This window comes from Gasterosteus aculeatus, chromosome 10 (assembly GCF_964276395.1).
Source record: "Gasterosteus aculeatus chromosome 10, fGasAcu3.hap1.1, whole genome shotgun sequence".
NCBI lineage: Eukaryota > Metazoa > Chordata > Actinopteri > Perciformes > Gasterosteidae > Gasterosteus > Gasterosteus aculeatus.
In genome coordinates, this window is record NC_135697.1 from 3,962,007 (window position 1) to 3,977,130 (window position 15,124).

General features: G+C 42.7%; 3 protein-coding genes across 7 annotated transcripts; all 3 read right to left on the reverse strand.

Moving 5' to 3' along the window:
• Positions 1 to 617: 617 nt before the first annotated feature.
• eva1bb (eva-1 homolog Bb (C. elegans)) lies at positions 618 to 6,294 on the reverse strand. Its single transcript, XM_040187960.2, has 3 exons — positions 4,749 to 6,294; positions 2,204 to 2,344; positions 618 to 1,977 (listed from the first exon to the last, which is right to left on the reverse strand). The coding sequence occupies exons 2-3, from the start codon at positions 2,268 to 2,270 to the stop codon at positions 1,547 to 1,549; spliced, it is 498 nt and encodes a 165-aa protein (XP_040043894.2). The 5' UTR covers positions 2,271 to 2,344; positions 4,749 to 6,294; the 3' UTR covers positions 618 to 1,546.
• A 138-nt stretch (positions 6,295 to 6,432) lies between these two features.
• lsm10 (LSM10, U7 small nuclear RNA associated) lies at positions 6,433 to 9,195 on the reverse strand. Of its 3 annotated transcripts, none has more exons than XM_078080775.1 (3): positions 8,594 to 9,195; positions 8,106 to 8,189; positions 6,433 to 7,487 (listed from the first exon to the last, which is right to left on the reverse strand). In XM_078080775.1, the coding sequence occupies exons 1-3, from the start codon at positions 8,709 to 8,711 to the stop codon at positions 7,066 to 7,068; spliced, it is 624 nt and encodes a 207-aa protein (XP_077936901.1). In that variant the 5' UTR covers positions 8,712 to 9,195; the 3' UTR covers positions 6,433 to 7,065. The 3 variants fall into 3 exon arrangements, with proteins under 3 accessions (XP_077936901.1, XP_077936903.1, XP_077936902.1); XM_078080777.1 differs by having other exon boundaries at positions 6,433 to 7,525; positions 8,594 to 8,741; XM_078080776.1 differs by having other exon boundaries at positions 8,343 to 8,681.
• On the reverse strand, positions 8,974 to 14,003 carry oscp1a (organic solute carrier partner 1a). Of its 3 annotated transcripts, none has more exons than XM_040187954.2 (11): positions 13,667 to 14,003; positions 13,474 to 13,503; positions 12,008 to 12,162; positions 11,483 to 11,650; positions 11,220 to 11,300; positions 11,024 to 11,127; positions 10,258 to 10,386; positions 10,101 to 10,155; positions 9,440 to 9,588; positions 9,303 to 9,363; positions 8,974 to 9,222 (listed from the first exon to the last, which is right to left on the reverse strand). In XM_040187954.2, exons 1-11 carry the CDS (start codon positions 13,776 to 13,778, stop codon positions 9,100 to 9,102), a joined length of 1,167 nt encoding a protein of 388 aa, XP_040043888.2. In that variant the 5' UTR covers positions 13,779 to 14,003; the 3' UTR covers positions 8,974 to 9,099. The 3 variants fall into 3 exon arrangements, with proteins under 3 accessions (XP_040043888.2, XP_040043889.2, XP_040043890.2); XM_040187955.2 differs by having other exon boundaries at positions 9,440 to 9,585; positions 13,667 to 13,893; XM_040187956.2 differs by lacking the exon at positions 13,474 to 13,503 and having other exon boundaries at positions 13,667 to 13,893.
• Positions 14,004 to 15,124: the final 1,121 nt, after the last annotated feature.

Genomic DNA, 15,124 nt, shown 5'->3' on the forward strand with positions numbered 1-15,124 from the left:
TTCAGCTGGAAGCAGGAGGAAGGCTGCTGGGAGTAGAGGGAAGGGAAACACGAGGTCAGAGACACCAGCTGGGAAAAAGGCTGCCGGGTTTCTGTGGGACTCTTGATTTCTCTGCTGAGATTAGTCCGTGAAACTGACCCAACCTTTTTTCTGGATAAATATGCAGATTATTTTTGTGAACAAAAGATGTTAAAGTTAAAGCACAATACAAATACATGAATTATTATTAAATCATGAGTTGATTAAATCAATCCAGTTTTTGTCCCGTCTGATGATTGCTAAAGCATTGTTTATCAATTCCAAATCCAGTTTTAGCAATGGCGGTCATACCAATAAATACATGACATTTGCTATCGAACGAGACAAAGAGAATAGAACATTGTTTGGAGCTTTTTGTAAACTTGTCATCGGAAGTTCTGCGCCATTTATTCCTTTTAAACAGTTAAACAGATGCAAAGGTGTTGCCTAAGCTAAGCTAGCTAACTGTCTCTTGGCTCCAGCTAATGCTAAAAGATATAAAGATAATGACTATTTCCTTCTCTTAATTAATGCTAAAAAATACATTGTTTGATAATGAATAATCCTGATAGGACACAGAATGATAAATACATCCATTCTTTGGTTGGAAAAAAGGAACAGCTTTTTATTTTTTATACAGAGAAACGGTTAAATGCAGATAAGCCAATTTCATATGATAGAAATACTGGAAACAAAGTACCGGTATGTTGAATATTGAATTCATGAGTGAAATTAAGAACTGTAATACAACAAATGCAGAAAAAATGTATACTATAAACTAAACTAATTCAACACGTTTCTTAATTAACATTAAACATTTAACTTAAAGCTTGTTTGAAAAAATGAAATGGATTTGTAAGTATTGTGAATATATTGCATGTTTTAATTGTATCGTGTATGATTACTTATTTCATGATATGTTATTTATTTGAAAATTGCATTGCAAATTCCAAAAATGATTAAGGAATAATAACAGGGAGGAAGTCTCTCATCTTGAACCACTTATCCGGGGTCGGCTCGCGTGGTAACAGACCCTAAACTTCCCTTTCCCAGGCCTCCACCAGCTGTGACTGGGGGATCCAAGGCGCTCGCAGGCCAGTGAGGAGATGGAATCTCTCCACCGTGTCCTGGGTCTTCCCCGAGGGCCTCTTCCCAGCTCGCCGTCCCTAGGGAGGCGCCCAGGGGGGCATCCTCACCAGATGTCCAAACCACCAGGGATGGTGTTTCATATTGAATTATTTTTTAGAAAGTTGTGTTTCTTTTCAATGTTTCTTCATCCTGCCATATGCAGAGCAACACAGTTATGAGCCTGTATCAGTGTTTTCTTGTTTTTCTACATCGGGGTGCACATTAGAAGTTCAGTTAAGAATCTGAGGTTTAAACTGGGGGCAAATGAGCAAACTAGCTGGACTAAATTAACACGGTCAAACATAAATGACCCTCCTCACCACCCCGATAGTTTTCGCTCAATCCTTTGCTTTAATATTAGTCGGTGAGGTGTATCTTCACGACACAATCCAAGCGTCCGTTAGTGGTAATGCACTCGTCCAATAGTCCCCGTCCCCGTGACCAGAATGTCCGGCTGTCCGTTCCTCCAGATCTCCCTGACGATTCGCTCCCTCTCCTCCAACCGCCGCGCCTTCTCCAGCTCCTCGGCCGACGTGAACACGTTCACGCTCCTCAGAGTCCCGTTGGACTGGCTGCTGCGATCGCCCGTGGGCTCCGTTGTCACTTTAGGGATCTCCGTCTCCTCCCCATCGTCCTCCGGCGTGCCCTCCTCCCCCTCGGCCTCGTCGTCTCCCCTGCCGGACGCCCTCAGCTGTCTCCTCTCGGGGTGCGGGGGGGCTCTGCCGCGGCGGCGAGTCCTGCAGGCGATGCCGGCCACCAGGAGGCACAGCGCCATGAGCAGGCCGAGACAGACGCCCATCATGAAGTAGAGGGCGAAGGTCTCTGGGTTGGCTGTAAGAGTCAAGGACGGGTTCGATACGACCTCAGCCAAGTACTGAATACATTTACCTACAATGCATCTCACTAATCAACATTTTTGTTTGTATAAACTGGACAAATGCCAAAACATTTGTGAAAAAAAAGTTTATCTTGTGACACAGATCAATGGCCGGACCCATTGGGGGAGCCTGGAGCCTCCGGCTGAAAGGCCCAGTTAAAGACACGCAGAGGTCGTCACCTTTGATGTGAGCGTAGGTCGCCATGCTGTTGCTAAGCAGCTCCATGTCTCTCTTAATAGGCTCCATCCTGGTGCAGAGCGGGTTCAAATATCGACCATCTCTCTCCGTTATACACTGAACTTCAGCAGCAGCGACAGATCCTGTCACAGAAATACACAAGAAGACAGTTGGTGCAACCATGTTTCAATGTGATATAACAACTCATATTACTTGGTGTCACTGTGAAGCCTGTAGAGTCCGAGCTCGTCCAAAAAGATGCCAAAAGTCTGACAAAATGTGTTCCCATCATCCCTGTGATCCACGCTGGGGTCAGAGGTCAGTAGACAAGGACTTTGTGTGCCTCATAAGTGTTTTACACAACATGTGGCCCTCAGTGTCTGATGGGAAAGTCTATATTTATGACAGTGAGCCTGAGGACGCTCTTTTTTTCCCCCCGTCACAGAAACAAACTCACATGACAGACTGTGTTCATTTGGTTTATTTTGCATTTATTTAGACTTTTGAATGATGGAGATGCACCTTAAGTAAATGAAGGCTTTGAAACGCCTATAAATGATCTATAGACTAGCGGTTGAGATGTTTCCTTATGGACCTTTGCCGTTCCTACAATTTCAACTTCAATACATCTGGAAAATGTAGTTTTCTTTTCATAACTGGGGGAACTGTTCCTTTCAGAGATTGATGGAGGTTAGATGGTGTTAAAGTTTTGGGTTGGTGCAGATGGTGTCAAAGCTACAACAAAGCTTAATGTAAACATGATGACTGATATTTCCCACCCCCTCACATTGCCTGTCAACAGTGTGCGTGGGAATGCAATGTTGTTCTTTCTGCTGCTTTCTCTCCAGGGAGAAAACAAAACCGTGCCCCGCTCCAATTGCCCGTGTTTAAGGTGTATGTGTGTGTGTGTGTGTGTGTGTGTGGGGGGGGGTAAGAGTCACTTTCCCACCCTGATCTTTATCCTGGTGAGTCTTGGCAGACCCCGTGCACTCGCAAAGTCTCTTTTTCTTGAGAGGCCAATTATACTGGTGGTCTCCATGGTGGCAGCTGACTCATGGGAGCCGGTGGGTCTCCACCGACGCCGCCTTCTGTTCAACATTTAACTCGCAGACGGAAGAAGCAGGACTCCATCTGCACCCTCAATTTGCGGCCCCCAGACATCAACATAAGTGGGCAATTTAGTGTCCGCTGCAGCTTGTTCAAAGTGTTTGTGTTTTAATTAGAAACTGGCCTTTGCACCCAGTCCTGCATGCTCGCCGATCAGACCGTTTATCAAACTTGTGGCATTTATCGGCCTCCAGATATGACCTTCTCATCACGCCATATTTTGTGTGTCATTTGAGTCTTTGAAGGAATGAGTTGCCATCTTGAAACACTTACGTTGTCATGCTTGGATTAAGTTGAGAAGACTGATACCACTCAAATTAGTACGGTAAATATGAAGCTGCTGCCAGCAGCGGGTTAGCTTAGCTTAGCATGAAGACTGGAAGCAGCTAGCCTGGTTCCTACCTGGTCACGTATTGTTTTAAACTGAGTAAAAAAACAACAACAACATATTTATTGAAGCAGCTTTGGCTGCAATAAGCCGTCATAAAACCGCTAAATACAAATATATTCTTTACCTTTTTTTTGTGAGAGAAAAATTAAGTAAAAAGCCTTAATTCTCATGTAACGTCCTTCTTTTCTACCCCTTATTTCCAGAAGCTCTCAGAAGCTTATTCCAATGCATTGCTGCATTATTTATATTTTTCATTTCAACAAAAGATTGAAAAGATTTTAATGACCGATTAAATAAAGGTTCAAATGAAGTTGCAACACAGCGACCTATTTCTTTTAAAACACTGTTGTGGTACGCTCATACTCTCCTTCGCTTGTGTCACTAACATTTCCACTAAAGGGGCAGATTGTTGTGCAGAGCTGGAATCACACCACAACCACCACAGGGAGACAAATGTCCGTTTTGTGCAGCCGCAGCTCGAGGGCAGACACATTTAACACCTCACATCTCCAGACAAGTCCAATAACTTCTCTCTAACTACACACATGCAAAGGCCCTGCAGCTGTAGCTGTTTATGTAACCCCATAAAATGCACTCCCGCTCAACCCTCCCACACTTCCTGCTTAGATAATCCGATTTGAGTCAAAAGATGAAACGAGAAACCATCGCAAATGACACTTGTTATTTTACAGTAGTCAAATGTCTTCTGTCTCAGACAGGGAATATTTCCACCCATCGCAGTAGAATGGGATTACAAGTTGGCTTAATTAAGTATAAAAATACATAAAAAGAAACAAGGTTTCAAGTATTTATTTGTAGCTACCGCGACTATAAAGGATTTTATGGTTTGTGGTACTGTGAAGAACACGGTCCGGACGCTACTAATGAAGGAGTTTGTTACCCTGTTTACTGCCTGACAGCAGTTACTTATATATACGTAAAAAGGTCCAACAGGGGAGCCTCTTTAACGGGGAGCATCCTTGAACAAAAATGACATTTGTTAGATGAATAAAAGTAAAGGGTAAACGTCATCTGAAGTCATCACTCACCTCACGTTCCACTGGAAAAACAAACACTTTAGATCCACATGTGGAGCTTCTCCGTCAGCCTTGCTTGGGTACGATCCCATCACTTGGACGGAGGAGCAGCACGAGCCCGTTGGTCACTGCGTGATTGTGACGGAGGAGCTGATCCACTCCCTGTCATCCTCCAGAGGAGGAGGACCCACCACTAACGGTCCTCCCGTGTTCAGGAGGAGGCGTTTCCTCCATCCTGTTGGATCAGGGAAACTAACGCGTATCAAGCTGGCATCTGCCAATATGCAAATATTAGCGCCCAAAGTGCTCAAACTTCTCTAGAAATCCCCCTTCGGCAGCGAGTTATTCAGCTTCTGTGCAGAGTTGAGCCCCACCGCTGACCAGAGGGGGGGGGGGGGGGGTCTCTCCTCTGCTGGCCGCAGACGTCCCACAAGGAGGTCTGTTCTCTGTGGAGCTGGGAGGGTGGGACAGGAAATAGCAGGCCGGCTGCTGTGGGCACAGGGCGGCCTCTGGATAAACGGAGCTCTTTGTGTTTTAATTTCAGCGGCAAGCGGAGAACAAAAAACCTCGTTACTGCAGTTTTTGTTGGAGTTTATCAAGTGTTTATTTAGTACATTTACTCCTGTACTTTAATTAAGTACACTCTGCTTCTTTGTGCTTCTACTCCTCTACGATTTGTGGTGGAGGAAGTACTTTTAAAATTAGAAATACTAATTGTATTGCGAATTGCGTTTAAGTATTAGTATAGAGATTTACTTAAAAGTACCAAAAGTAAAAGTAGACGTTAAATATGAAAAGTATTGAAATATTACAATTTGGCTTTGATCCATTTTGTAGTACTAATCTTAATCTGCAAACGTAGAGAAGAAGTAAAAGACAAATAGCAAAGTGAATTACTGCAGAAATCTAATTTGAGTACAAAGAATTGGTAATATTTCTTCATTTTTACTCCAGGAAGCAGAGACTATTTATAATGTGGCTGTTTTGGTACTAAAAAGTACAAGAACTGAGTCTCCTCCTCTGACCACAGGTGGAGTCGGTGTCTCAGGACGGAGCCGCGCTACGTCCTGTAAACGCTCTGTTTGTGCGGTGGAACCTCTGTAAAGTGCTATTCTGAGTGTGCCGCGTGTTGATGTGGCGCTCGGCCGTGTTATTCAGCAGAGACGTAAGCAGTCATTATGTGAGCTGCTGTCATTCAGATGCTCTGTCTCAAAAGAGAAATATGTCCCTAAAAAAAACACAGAGGCTGCACCCAAAACAATGAGCCAACCGCCGAGGGACATTCCTGCGTGCATATTCCCTCTTAATGCGCTGCCTCCGCCTGCGCGGGGTCAGGCCAGCGCTCTTCCTGACACGGAGTAGGAATAACATTCCCCCCCTTCAGCAGATTCCTCAAATTCCCCATCGTGTTTTTGTGCCGGGAGGAACACTGAGCGGGCCGTTTCCTAGCGAAGGCCTCTCTTCCTCGCGCTGCCTGCGTGTAGAGTGACAGGTCGCTGATCACATGTTTGCGAGGACGCTTGTTTTTCCCTCCACCAGAACGGCATCGATGGTGACTAATGTTTTCCAGCATGCGGACAGTTACTGGCTTACTGTGAACGGCAAAACACACTGAGGCACTACTGCACTGGATAACGTGCTCCCCGTAGTCTAATAAAGCAGACGCGCGCCGAAACAGACACATTTCATCGGGAGCGTCTTCAGAATTTTTTTTTTATTTTTATGGAAAAAGAAAAAGGGTATTGTGTGTCAATTCCAAACTCCAGTCCAGCAGTTCCTCGCAGAGGTTGTGCGTAGAGCTGCAACTATGAGCCAAGTAATCAATTGAAATAAAATGTTTTTTGAAAAACAAAAAAATGTTTTTGAAGAAGAAACATTCCCAAAATAGTCACCAGCTTCACACAATGGGAAGATGTAGCGAACAACTTGTGCTCAGGGAAGTTATCATGGTCACTGTGTGGGGTCATTCTGCAGACCAAACATTCAACAAAAAGTAATAAAGTAATAAGGAAAAAACAACTGTAAAAAGAGAAATGAGATCCTTCTCATCTCATGGCCCAAAGTCATCACAGGTCGGGGTCTCGTGTGCTCGAGTTGAGAGCAGTTCAAACAGGGGGATGTTGTCAGAGGCCTGTGGTGAAGGAAAACACTATTTCTACACAATCGAATGAGAAAAAAAGTCAGAAAGAAAGTGTTCTTGCATTGCTGACTTTTTTCATTCCGATCCCCTGAGCCAGCTAAATCTGCAAAGAAGAAGTATTGTTGTAGGAGTCTTGCCAAACTCAACTTAGTTTTTATTTTTTCATCCTTCCACAAAAAAGAAAAGAGGTCATTTCGTTTTCTTGGCGTACTCTTTCCGGCCTCCTCCGTGACTGGCGAAGTTGCGGACCCGGTGGATCTTGGCCAGCTGGCTCTGCATGGTCTTCATTATGTCCACGTGGTCCGGGATGTGGACGTAGCGGACGTTCCTGCCCGTGATGAACAGGTCCTGGAGCTCGGTGAGTTTGCCCCGTCTGTCCCTGTACAGCACGTCCTCCAGACGCACGTTCATGAAGGCGTCCACGTTGACCACGCGGCCGCGCGCCGTGCTCTCGTTCCTCAGGTCCACCGTGGTCACCTCTCCCTGCAGACCCTGCAGCAGGACCACCATGCTGTTCTCCGCGATCGCTCGCTCCCGGATGGAGTTGAACACTTCAGCTACAGGTGCCCGGCTCGGAGCCGGAGAATCACTCGCTTCGGAGTCCATGGACGCTGATGAAGGGGTTGTCAGGACGTTAGAGGGGATTCAACTAAACCAAAAAAATGGAAAATTCCCAAACAACATGTCCGTGCTAAGAAGTCATTTAAACTGGTCAGCATGAGGCATCTTACATTTGTGGTATTTGAACAATTCCCATAGAAAACAGGAATAATAGCACAATAATCAAGTTGGAAATCTATGCTTTGATCTCTAATTATCACTGATAAGCGATGATGAACGAGTTTTTTTGAATTGTATATCAAGTCAGCAGAGACGCGAAACAGTTATTGTTTGAGGTTAGGAAATAAAAAGTAATATATTATTAGTCCAAGAGGTGTAATATATTTATGAAAGCCATATTAATTGGAGGGTTTAAGTCCGTCGAGGAGGTTAAAGGAGGTTTCAAAGCAGAAACGGAGAGGAATTGACATCAACTCCTATGGACTGATACTGAAAAGTAAAGCATCTTTTCCTCAAAATGAGCAGTTTGATTGTGAGACAGAAAGCGATAAAGCTTAATTCGCTCGTTTATTACACTGTTAGCCTCAGCTGGGACCAGAATAAGTACCTACGCGGCTGCCGAGGTCAAATGTTCCATACTTTACTCTTGGATATTGTGCGGAACATACCTGAATGAGTCAAATCCGTACTTCCTGTCAAACCCCTCACAGCAGTATTTGGAATTGACGCTGCACCGCTCGAACAAGCTTCTTCTGCACGAGGCGGCGCAGCGTGATGACGTGTCATGCACGAACAACATGTATAAGTCACAACACCACACATGTTTTAAAAAGATGCAGCACTATCTGGGTCAAATGCAGTTCAACAGGAACCACCTGTTCCCCATAAGAATAACACGTCCATACCTAGAACTACGCCCAGCACTCATATGCAAATCATCTTGCAGAGCATCTTGCAAACATCCTGATATGTAGAACTCATGAACAAGGGGAGGCGTGATGATCCGAGAGCCCAGAGGGATGGACATCCCTGTGCTCCAATGGGGCTCTCCGAGGGTTCTAAGCAGGAGCTGCCTCCATCTTAATATCCAATCAAAAATGCTCCTAGAGAACTCAAATGTTCCATACTTTACTCCTGGATATTGTGCGGAACATACCTGAATGAGTCAAATCCGTACTTCCTGTCAAACCCCTCACAGCAGTATTTGGAATTGACGCTGCACCGCTCGAACAAGCTTCTTCTGCACGAGGCGGCGCAGCGTGATGACGTGTCATTGCTCGCCGCAGCAGAACCACACTGCCCTCTAGAGGCAGCTTCAGGAATCACTAATAAACGGCTCAGTGTGACCCCCTCTAATTGTGTCAATGTTTGCAATATTTATATTTATAATATTATATACAGTCATTATCTTTATATATTATTACACTGTCAACTGTATTGAACTTTATGTCATTACATGTAGTTATAACCCCATATATTTGAATCCATTACCAAGTTTAAAAGGGTTAGAAGTGTCATGTATAGAGGTTACAAAAAACAAAAAAAAGAATTTTATAAAAAGCATACAGTCTTACAATATTCACTGCATTCCCTAGTAGTGTAAGTGTTGGTACTAAAATAAAAAATAAAAGTGATGAAGGGTTTTGAAGTGAGACAGCTAGGTCAAAGGTCGTCCATCAAGGCCAACAGGTCGGCTCCTTTGTTGGTGCTGAGACTTTCAGGCAGCTCGTCTCCTTCGGTAAACTGTCCGGCGATTCGGGCCAGCTGGGTTGCAGCCTGTTCATCCTGAATCAAACACAAACACATTTTCTTAACATTGATGAACCTGATGAACCTTGACAGTCTACATTATTAAATCACCTTACCTGGATTGCTTGAATATTTATCACTTCAAACGAGGACTGCCCAGCTCCTCCTGAAGTTCCCCTGTTAAGCAAAAATAAAAGTCATATTTTGGGAAATCACTGTTATTTTGATAGCAGAGAATGCAAAAAGCCCTCACGTGCCCCCCTCCTCTCCGTCAGTCATAAATAGGTTGATCCGGAAGCCAGTTTCAGTTTCGGCCATGTCCTCTGCCTTCATGCTGCCCATCAGACGAGCCAGCAGATTGAGCTCCTCCTTGGCCAGCAGGTTGGGAGCGTCATCTTTCTGCTGCGGGCGGTGGGGATGTACAGCAAAGTTATACATTTATAGGGAGACGGTCTGCGCTGCACCGTCAAAAGCAAAATGTGACATGATGGAAAAAATTGCATCCGGTATCCAGATTCTAGTACCACTTTAGTGAAATGTAAAATGAAACGTTAATTTAGTGCACGTTAATGTGGCAAAGTAAATACAATATCTGTTTTGTTGAAATGGAGGAGAATATTACATAAGATAAAAGCAGCCCAACATATGTTTAAAAATGTAGTGATTGAATAACGTGTCTATGTAAAGCGTTTACTCGAGGACTGCAGAGTAGCTTGCAGCAATCTATGAATGTTATTTCGTATACCATAAAAGTTATTACAGAAATCGGTTACATCTTCTAAAAGCAGAGCTATTCTTCCGTAAAATCTATGCGGTTCAATACATTTTCAAAGTAGGTAAATATGAAACATAAGTTGCTTGGTTCCTACTGTGTTTTTCGTGCTATGGTAATGTCAGATATATAGGGATGTTACCTTGACAGAAGGAGGCTTGGATATGTACGTCTCCTCTGGATGGTTCCGGCTGTATCTATTTTTTAAATTCATGAATCACAAAATACAGCAATATCATCTAATCCACTATTTGATTATATAAAGTATGTGTTGTAATACCAATACAGTGGACACGTACATGTTCATGCCCAGTCTGATGACTCTGTCTCCATGCAGTTCAAAACACCCTTCTCTGATGGGGCTGGTGTAACTTCCTCCTGTGGGGAACTCGCCACGTCGCACTTCTCTGCCCTTTCTGTCAAACATCCTGTGGAAACGGGAAGCAGGTGATGACATTCGGGATTATTGACATGGTTCTTATATGCGGTTATAGTTTATAGGAGACGCAACACAAGAAAATGTCAAAGGAAGACATGTCAGCGTGTCATCAGCAACCACGTCAGGTTGCACTGACGAAGGTGAGCTGTTAGACGGCGGTTACATATATACAGCCGCCTGTACGCCTCAGCAAGTCAAAGACATTGTTAGCTTGTTGCTAGCGGCATAAATTGCCACATTCATTAGCTCAAGTTGACAAATAACAGAAAAGAGAAATGTAATGATACATTTTTCAAGTAAAGAAGCACAGATGTAACTATCAGTAACTATGTAACTATTAATTGTGTTTTAAAGGGTGGCCTTGACTTCAGAAGCACACGTTGCTTTCCCAGCTGGCCCATGTTAGCCACTGTACTGCAACGCTCAATTCTTTTTAGAAGAAGCTCAAGGTTTTCTATGGATTTTACGACTATCTAAATAGAATATAACACAGCAGCAGTGGGTCTTTCAGCTAAATGCTGATTGTTGCTGAACTTGCTGTGCAACATAATGTCCCCATGTACATGTAAACCCTTTGTTCTCTTACTGTGAGAACACAATTAATGTCATGTGTGTCAGCGCCTTACCTAATAAGCCCTGGAACATCGATCCCTGGAGGCACTGGGCCAGATGACAACAAGGCAAAACGTCCGTTGGGATTCTGGACTTTGTTTTTGAGGAAAAGTGACACCTGAAAGGAGGGAAAAAAGAAAAGTACTAATTAAAAGTTTATATTTCCGTTTCACTTGCATGCAGGGATGAGTGAAAAACAACAGGACTCACGCGAACATGCAAGTCTTGTAAAAATATGAGCAGTGTTTGTCTGAGAAGCTGGAATTCCCCCTCTGGCAAAGATGAGTACACCTAGTAATGAGCAATCAGAGAAGAACACGGTTACAGAAGATACATGTGATGAAAACTGACAGATAGTATCCAGACAGTAATGTGTTGCACTGTATAGACGCAGGCAACTGATGGGTTTGAAGGATTCATAAATGCAATATGATGATTAGCGGTTGATGATGTGATAACTGCTCTCTATATACCTCAATGACCTTCCTGTGTGTCTCGTCCACTTGGTTCACAACCACTGGAGTGTGTTGGACAAATTCTCTGATGGTATCTATGTGGTTGTATGTGACGAGCAGCAAGTCTTTAGGCCGTGGACAAAGGAAGACCTGATACTTGAACGCCATGACCATTAGCTCGTAAAGCTACATGGGAAGAGAAGATAAAGAAAATGTCAATTTTAAGGGCACGTCCCATTTACAAAGATACTACCAAACGGAGAATTGTATTACTTTTTTAAAATGGCAAAGAAGTTTAAATACTGGTGACTTTGGTTTTGTAATTGACAAAAAAATGAACAATAGACGGTCGACCCATTTTGAAGATTGGATTATTTTGATCATTTGATTTGAGTTTTAAACTGGAAACCTAAACCAAAAAAAACAACAGTGGCCTTGAAATAAATATCAAAACAGTATTAAAACAAAAATTTCCATCTTTAATTAGAACATTGACTTGGATTTTCCACCAAACACTCAAGCATTTTTTTTCCATGTACATACTTTGTCCATGCTGGCCTGGCTCAACCTCATGATGGAGGTGTGTGCTAACCGAGTTAGCACGGTTTTCAGTGTCCTGTGAGAATACAGCTGCTGGGGTTTGAGAAGTTCATCCATGAAGTCCTTACTAAACATGGCCCCAACAATGTCCGTCATGACTTTGATAGGGAAAGGGACGTAAACAGAACGCTGGTTAGAAGTGGCTCTTTGGGGTCATATAGAATACAATTACAATTAGTACATGAAGCCTTTGGACAGCCTGTAGGGGGAAGCCAGATCTACTCATGAAGTTTGTTTGCTTCTTTAAAAAGTACTACTAACTACGACGCTAAAATGAAATTACACTTGAACTATAAATGCATAGTAATAATGGGTGAAGGCCACTTAAAGGCCGGATTGCACGAACAACATGTATAAGTCACAACACCACACATGTTTTAAAAAGATGCAGCACTATCTGGGTCAAATGCAGTTCAACAGGAACCACCTGTTCCCCATAAGAATAACACGTCCATACCTAGAACTACGCCCAGCACTCATATGCAAATCATCTTGCAGAGCATCTTGCAAACATCCTGATATGTAGAACTCATGAACAAGGGGAGGCGTGATGATCCGAGAGCCCAGAGGGATGTACATCCCTGTGCTCCAATGGGGCTCTCCGAGGGTTCTAAGCAGGAGCTGCCTCCATCTTAATAACCAATCAAAAATGCTCCTAGAGACTATAAGATTCGAGTGCACTGTGTATTAAGCGCCTTCTTTCAATAGGTCCATGCACTTTAAACTGCAGGACAGAATTTTCTTGTTGCAAATAAACTTTGTCATATTGCTTTGAGTAAAGTCTCCAGTCTAGTCCTTGTTTTGCTCGCACGACACTACCATTGATAAATCAACCTAGACCTTAGATATATAATTTAAAGTTAAAAGCCGAGTTACTCTGCTAAACCAGTTATCATTGTGTTACGGTAGTTTCTCCATCATGATTGGATTAGCTGCCACCATTTAGTTGTGCGGAATTAAAAAAATTTTTTTTGCAAGATGTTGATGTTGTATTTATTTTCTATTCATTACAGTAATTACACTAAATTCAGTTAGAAAATTGGGCCCTAGCTCATGCCAGGTAATACTTGACATAGTTTTCTTGCTGGTTCTTAATTTGTCTCTCTATAACAATTTCACAGGCCTTTGACATGATAACCTTTAAATATTTTCATACAATAAATAAGATACTGAAAAAATCAGATTCCTGTCTTAACTGTTTTCACTGTGTTTTTGTTGAACTAGTGTTTACCATAGAGCGCATTGTACAATTGACCTATAAACTCATTACAGCCAGTAGGAGACACTACAGGGCACTGTGGGAAGGTAACTATTATAAACACTTGCTAAAGCTCGAAGGACTTATTCCACTCATACAAGGACACAAGGAAGTGAATATACAATGATATGCTCAAGTACAACATATATACCTCTTTTTCTGTCATTTTCTGACCAGATTCCTGCAACCAGATTCCGAGTAAGAAAAGAAACAAAATAGCGTTGTCGTTTTGGCCGTGCACTTTCAGTTTCTGAACATCTGATAGCGAGGCTTCAGCTTATCAGCACAACCAATGACACACGTAACACGCGTACTAAGCCTCACAGTTCTCTAGCTACCTCTACCTTTCTCTGAATTGTCCTCAGACGTGTTGAGAGCTTGTAAGCGTTGGTCCAGTATGTAAAGCATCTCTCCACCCAGATTAATGAAAACCAGAGGGAGAGTTCTCAGAGACATCTTGCCGAGACAAAGAAGGGATTAACTCGCAAGCAAAAGCTGGTGCAGACGCAGGCGTCGGAAGCGGTTGAACTCCTGTCAGAACAAAAACACTCTGGTCATTAGAAAATGCATTATCTGACCCGTTTTGACTTTCAACAAATTGTCCATGTTAAGTCTTATCTGATCATGCCTCTGCAGATAACCTGGCCCACTAAGAGGCAACAGGTGGTGAGGGAAAGGATCAGCATTCGCCAGACACCCGCTTATTGGCTGGGATAAGGATGACGTAGGAGCAAAGCACATCCATCAACAGACGGTAAATGACCGTAAGAAGATGTTACATTTCTGTAAATCACAAGATCTTGTGCTATAGGTATGATGCAAACATAAGAATAACGCTGAAGAAACTAAATAATGATCATCTTCATTTACTTAGGTAGTGTTTCATAAAATAAACAGTAGGTGGGAAAAGAGAAGTAACCTGAACAAAGCATGTTATTGTTAAACCGTACGCTGTGTAATCTGACTTCCTCCAGGCTTCTGGGAGAGTTATTGTTGAAAAACTCTTTTCTATTACATTACACTTTATGGTTGTAGCAATAAGGGAACATTTTGGAAAGTTTACTTCTTTTTCTGAGAATAAGAAGAATAAAAACACACTCAAATCTGTACAAAAGATATGACGATAAAACCAAACCAAATTTGAGTTTAAGTATGTTTAAGTACATAAAGTACATGTGTTAAGGATGACAAATGGATCCTAGTTCTGTCCAAACAATGTAAGTTACTTCACAGATATTGAACACTAATTTTTGTTCTAATACAAGTGAGTTTCTGAAATCTTTAAATTAAAGTCATAACTGGGTCCTACATGCAGTGACAGTAAAGGATATCCAAACTGACTCTTTCCTGAAGTCACATTTGACTAACTAAACTGTTTTATGATCTGTTCACACTTTTACGATGCCCACTTGTCTTTGTCCGTTTCTCTCCCTCCCTTTCTCCCTGCCATTCAAAATAAAAGATTAGAGAGTAGGATCATGCAAATGAAAATGTATCCTTATGCTCACTATTACGACTGCTCGCTACGAGGGGGAGATCTGTGCTTTGTCCTGGGTCATGTCAACGAGTAAGAGCCTTACTTGTGAAACGTCTTACAAATTGTCAGTTGAGAGAAATTGTAAACATCTGATAGAGAGAGCTGAATTAATCCTGATTGAGCTCTTCGGACCATAAATTAGCCGCAAAACAATTATGGGGATCCATCTTTGCCTTTGGCTGTTCTCTATGTAAGTCAAACCTAACATTGGTACTGTAATTTCTTCTCACCGTAATTCACTTTTAAGTATTCAACATTCAGCTGT